Source organism: Cannabis sativa, chromosome 9 (assembly GCF_029168945.1).
Source record: "Cannabis sativa cultivar Pink pepper isolate KNU-18-1 chromosome 9, ASM2916894v1, whole genome shotgun sequence".
NCBI classification, from domain to species: Eukaryota; Viridiplantae; Streptophyta; class Magnoliopsida; order Rosales; family Cannabaceae; genus Cannabis; species Cannabis sativa.
In genome coordinates this window covers 50,515,534-50,521,942 of record NC_083609.1, presented here as the reverse complement: position 1 = coordinate 50,521,942, position 6,409 = coordinate 50,515,534, and the positions used below count along the sequence as shown (strand labels likewise).

General features: G+C 33.3%; 1 protein-coding gene across 1 annotated transcript; it reads left to right on the top strand.

Moving 5' to 3' along the window:
- Positions 1-1,362: 1,362 nt before the first annotated feature.
- LOC133031457 (uncharacterized) lies at positions 1,363-3,930 on the top strand. The gene is made up of 4 exons (XM_061104959.1): positions 1,363-2,206; positions 2,324-2,894; positions 3,027-3,243; positions 3,337-3,930. The coding sequence occupies exons 1-4, from the start codon at positions 1,363-1,365 to the stop codon at positions 3,532-3,534; spliced, it is 1,830 nt and encodes a 609-aa protein (XP_060960942.1). The 3' UTR covers positions 3,535-3,930.
- Positions 3,931-6,409: the final 2,479 nt, after the last annotated feature.

Sequence of the window (6,409 nt, the reverse complement as noted above, 5' to 3'; positions counted from 1 at the left end):
TTAAAAGTATACACATATAATTTCATAATTAAAATCTTACAATTAAATAGTTTAATTGTTAAAATAATTAAGCTAAGAGATTTATATATAAATAAAAAAAATTATTTATAAATTTTAGAGATTTTTTCTATTATAGACCAAAAATAGATGAAATTTACATTTATGACCCCAAAAAAGGAAATAAACAAAATGGAAACTAAAAAGTTGGTAATTACAAAAATACCGGCTGAGAAAACGGAAACCATCATTCTCAACCCAAACAGCCGATCCTTCTTTGTGACCCAGCCGTCCAACCCCAACAACCCAATCTCAACCATTTTTCTTCCAAAACCAGCAAAATCAAAATCTAAAAAAATGTAGATCTCATAGGAAACAAGTTGAATCCCGAAAATCCAAATACAAAAACGGAAAGGAAAAAAAAAACAGGAAACCTCCATTGATGTACAAAAAAAAAACTCAAAAACAACAATCATTGAAAAAAGAAATCGCGATCAGAGGAGAAGAACAGAGTAGAAGGAGAGCTGGAAATCAAAGAAACTCACCCATGATTGAATCAGAAAGAGAATTGAAGGTAAACAAATTTTTTCGTGAACGTAAACACATCTTTTAGTGTAGATTAATAGAAATTTGATATTAATTGATGAAAACCGGATTAAATTGAAATAATAATGAAATATTGATAAAGCTGAGAAAAAAACAACAACGGTTTGCATGAAAATAAACATTAACGCATATAAATAGTTGCTACAGTGTTTTATTCTGAAAACTGTTGTTTACAAGTTGTTTTACAGTGGAATAATAGTTGTTTGGGATCTACAAACTAGAAAATATGAATCTATTGTTATTAATTACTGATTGCTTTTAAAATAGTTGTTTGATAGTTGATTTAACCTATATAAATAGTCGGCCAGATGAAAGTGTTAGATGCATAAGTTATTGCTGGAAAGAGTTGTTTATTGGTTGTTTTGACAGATTAAAATAGTTGTTTGTAACTACAAAAACTGAACCAAGTAAATAATTTACATTATTTCAGGATACGGAACCATTACAAATATTGGTGCAGAGCAATGGGCATTGGGATGACCACAAAAACTATGTTGATTATGAATCAAGTGGAGAATTAATTTCCACCAAGTGCACTTTTGAGGAACTAATGAGAATAATGATGGAAGAACTCTAATGCAACCCTGAATCAACACAACTACAACTGAAATATCAACTGAAGGAAGGAGGCCAACCACTACAAATCAAGGATGACAAAAGTCTGTTGTTCTACATAAAGCTATTAACGAAGGAGATTGATTTCACAAGGTACCCATTGTGTGTGAAAAAACCAGTAACACGGCACCACCTAACCAAACAATGGTGTGGAACAATATGATCATGGAATCGTATGACAACAACGCAGCACAGGAAGACTTGCAGCAACCTGGAAACAACACGGCAACAACTTCCAAGCAACAACTATCTGCGCAGACGATGGGATCTGCTGAAGTTGAAACATTTTTCCTAGAAATAGGAACAGTGTCATCAGAATCAACCATACAACAACCAGAAAACAACAGAGAAAAAACTACAGCAGTAGATGAAGATTTCGACTTCACCGACTATGCAAAGCTTGTGGCTGCAGAAACGGTACAACAACTCGAAAACAACCAGGAAGAAGAAGAGGAAGTGGACAACACAGAAATGATTATCATCAATGACAAACGACATGAAACAATAGAAAAAGGGCAAATTTACAAGGACAAAGAAACATTGATAAGTACACTATGCTACTTTGCAATCAAGAAGACATTTCAATACAAAGTAGTGAAATCTTGCACAAAAGAATACAACATAGTGTGTTTGGACACAAACTGCAAATGGAGTTTAAAGGCTACAAAAAATGGAAACACAGAAACATTCATAATAAGGAGCTACGAAGAAGAACACACATGTGCAGTTACAATAAGATTTGGAGATCAACGACAAGCTACATCAAAGTTGATAGCAAATTTTGTAAAACCAAAATTCTTGAACCTGAAAACAAAGTTCAGCCCGGCAGACATAAAGGCAGAAATGAAAGACAAATACGGAATAAAGATGAATTACATGAAAGCATGGCGTAGTAAAGAGCGAGCACAAACCCAGCTACATGGAAATGCTAAAGAGTCGTACAATCTCTTGCCAAGATACCTGTACATGCTACAGAAAACAAATCCAGGTAAAAAAAAGTAAAAAAATTTAGTTCGAAAATATTTGTGAAAAAAAACGTTGTTTTTGCGTTGTTATTTCGTTGCATACATGTTGTTTGAAAAAATCCTGTTTGATTAAAGTTCAGGAACATTAATTGACATAGAGAAAGAGGATGATGACAGTTTCAAATATGCATTTGTTGCATTGAATGCTGCTATAAAAGGTTGGTCAAACTGCAAACCAATCATCGTTGTGGACGGTACATTCCTAAAGGCCGCGTATGGAGGCACGTTGCTCACTGCCAACACACAAGATGCAGAATCGAAAATTTTTCCACTAGCATTTGGAATAGTTGATTCTGAGAACGATAAATCGTGGGAGTGGTTCTTAAAAAAAATAAAAGAAGCATTCGGGGTTCGAGAATATCAATGCCTAATATCAGACAGACATGAAAGCATCATCAAAGCAACTAGGAAAGTGTTCCCTGAAATAACACATGGCTACTGCATCTTCCACCTCTTGTCGAACCTCAAAACAAAATTCAAAAAAAATGCAAAGCATTTCAGAGTGCCATTCTTTGCAGCTGCAAAAGCTTACACAGAAATGGAGTTTGAATTCCATATGAGGGAGCTAGACAACTTGGATAAGCGCATAAGACCGTACCTGGAAAAAATTGGCCATGAAAAATGGTCAAGGTATCATTCAGAAAACAACAGGTGAAAACAAATAAAAAGGATAAAATTAATGACATATTCAGATATTTAAAGCGTTGTATTTGCGTTGTTTTTGCGTTGCGTTTGAGTTTTTTTTCAAAAGTAGAACTATGATAGAAACTGTCCAAATTATAGGTACTCTACCATGACATCAAACATAGCTGAGGCACTGAACCCAACAAATTTAGCAGCAAGGGAAACACCAGTCACAACATTAATGGAGTGCTTGAGGGCACAAATGCAAGAGTGGACATACAATAATAGAAAGGAGGCACAAAAATGCACAACAAGGCTGACACCATCATCTGAGAAAAAACTCATAGGGAACTATGTACAGTCATTGCGACTAACAGTAAGTTGAGATTATCGTTCGCATAAAGTAAAATGAAAACAGTTGTTTTTGCATAGTTTTTTGGTTGTTTTAAAGTTGGTTTAAAACATGCAGGTGAAACCAGCAAACCAAAACCTGTTTGAGGTGATAGATGAAGACAGAACAAGAATAGTAAACTTGAAGGAGAAGACGTGCACATGCAATAGATTTCAAAAAGATGAAATGCCATGTAACCATGCAGTCGCCGTCATGAAGGACTTGAACATAAACACATACAACTACTGTGCACAATACTACACATCAAAAGCATGACTGCAAACATATGAAGAAACAGTATACCCAGTTGGAAACGTAAGAGAATGGGAACTTCCAGAATTTTTTGAAGACATCATAGTGTTGCCTCCAAAGGAAAGAATCAAGTCTGGAAGGCCGAGGAAAAGAAGAATGGCAGCAGCTTGGGAAACAAAGAAACAAAACAAGTGTGGCAAGTGTGGACAAAAGGGACATAACAAAAAGACCTGCAGAAGAATTACAGCATAGAAGTAGAAACAACTACACATCAACCAAAAAAGAACTATATTAAAACATTTAGAAAAACATACTGCATATTACGATTGGTTGTTACATATATTTTTTATTGTGAATTTTTATGTGGAGAGATATTGATAATAGAGAATTGGTATTATTATCATTAATATACAAAGAACATCAAATATTATAGTTAAATAATTACATGAGTGGAAGAAAGTTGAAATTAATAAGAAGGAAACAAAACTACATAAAGTGATTAAAATGCAATTTAGTTGTTTGTAAGATGGTTGTAATAAGGTTGTTAATAGTATGCTGTCATGAGTTAAACTAAATATAAAAATTAAAAATCCAAAAATATGAACAAATAAAAAACCAATTTCAATAAAAAAAAAACATGATAGAAACAACACTTTGTCTATGATTATGAACATAATCTGGTGATAGAAAAAACAAAAGCTAAATAAAAAAGTACTATTTCCAACAACAACCAATAGATAACTAAGACAAATTCTTCTTTGGACCCTTTGGAGGAGCCTCATCTTCACTATCAATAAAATCTACTTCTTTCATGCGAGCATACTTATAGAACAACACAGCAAGCCTATCACGGTGTTTCTCAACATCAAATATGGGAGGAATCGGTTTCATATCAATGAAGTATTCGGCAAACGATGCCACGAAACAACCACAGTCACTGGAAAACAACCAAAAAACAACAGCAGAAAAACTTAAAAAAGGAAAATAACATACAAAATAAAAAAAACACTTGAAAATAAAAACTAAAAACAACTTACTTCGAGGTTTGTTGAGGCAAACCATCAACCTTAACAACTTCGAAAGGGTCTAAACAAACCGGTTTGTTTTCCTTTTTGAACTCATCAAACAAGGCAAAAAAGTGGGGCAACAACACCGCAAATGGCTGACAAGCTTTGATAGCAGCACTATCTTTCCTAGCAGTCGACAAGGAGTTGTACATGTACATACGCCTTTCCTCAATATTCAAGCGACCAAGAATCCAATGTGATTCAGTCTCCATATGGATGATAAACAAAACATGATCGCACAAATGCCAAGGGTAACCACATAACATTTTTCTACCTCTGATATAATCAGCAATGGCATGTCAAGTTATCAAAGAAAGATCTTTTTTCTGTGCAATAAATTTTTCATACAAAGCATGAATGGTTTTGAAGAATAAGCAATCGGTGGTTGTGAACTTAACCTTTGGCTCCTTTGCATACTTTCCTTTTTTACGTAGATAGTAAAAAATGATGTCCAAATGCTAAACAATAAAAAATGAGAAATGTTCAAAAATAAGAAAATGAATTATATTTTAACAACTGAAAAACAACCAACAAACAACATGAAGAAAACTATAGACTGAAATTTTTGAAAAAAATCAAAAGAAAAAATAAATTAACTTACAGAATTAGTTAAACATTGGCCAGGATATGCAAGCTTGTGGAACCACATCTTGGTTGCAACATCTTCCACGCCAAAACGAAAAGGGGGAACAATCTTATCCTTACCCTTCAAGTAAACCTTGTCCTTGTCATGCCTAACATAAAAAAAAAATGGAATTGAAACATAAGTAGTAAAGTAAAAAACAAAATATACAAAAACACAATAAAAGTGCTAAAAATAAACACTTACAGATATTTCTTCGATCGCCGTCCTTCACCAAGCCACAAGTCAAAATCATTCTCGTCTTTATGTTCTACATCTTCACCAATCTTATCATCGAGAGGACACAAACCAGCCACATACTTAACAACTCCATAACCAGAACCATCTTTAGAACTAGAAATGGAAGAGTCATACTCCATAAACGGAGACGTCAGCGCTATGGGTTTCTTAGATTTCCTCTTGTCAACAAGAGGAGTTTCTTCAACGGGAATTGGGTCATCTTCAAGTTCAATGTTAGAATCAACATTGAGACCTGTTGCACCCATCTAATATATTTTTTCCATAAAAATGAAAGAAAAAAGTCAGTGTTAAACACAAAAAGTATGAAGAAACTAAAAAACAACCATAAAAAAAATATACCTCAAAACAAACAAGACGACGATCCGTAACCTCAACATTTTCAGAAACTGAAATCTGTTTACTAGAATCACCACCAATTCCATCTGAAGACATCTGTTTATATATGGTATTAAAAAGTAATTAGAGCATGGTTAAAAAATAACAACCTTTACACAACCAAAAAACAACACAAAAGCAACATTACCATAATCTCAACTGCTTGTACACCGGACTGAACAGTAGCCTCAATATCTATTTGAGTAGGCCCGTCATTGAAATCAACGAAATTCTTGATACAGAAAATAAAGGAAAAAGAAAATAGAAAAAAAGTGAAGTTATTTTTTTGTAAAAGACTTCAACAACTAAAAAAAACTACATAACAACTAAAAAACAAAATAAAAACAACAAGTAAAATAACAAGACCAACAATAAATTGCGAACAACATAATCTATAAACACAGCCATATAAATAGCATAATAAATACAAATAAATAGTCTGAAAAATAGTTGCAAATTTTTTTTTAAAAAAAAAAATTAAAACATAACAAGAACATAGAATTACAAGACCACTACCTAAACGGACTTACAACAAAATAAACCACACAAAGTAACTAAAAGCTAGTTACATTGT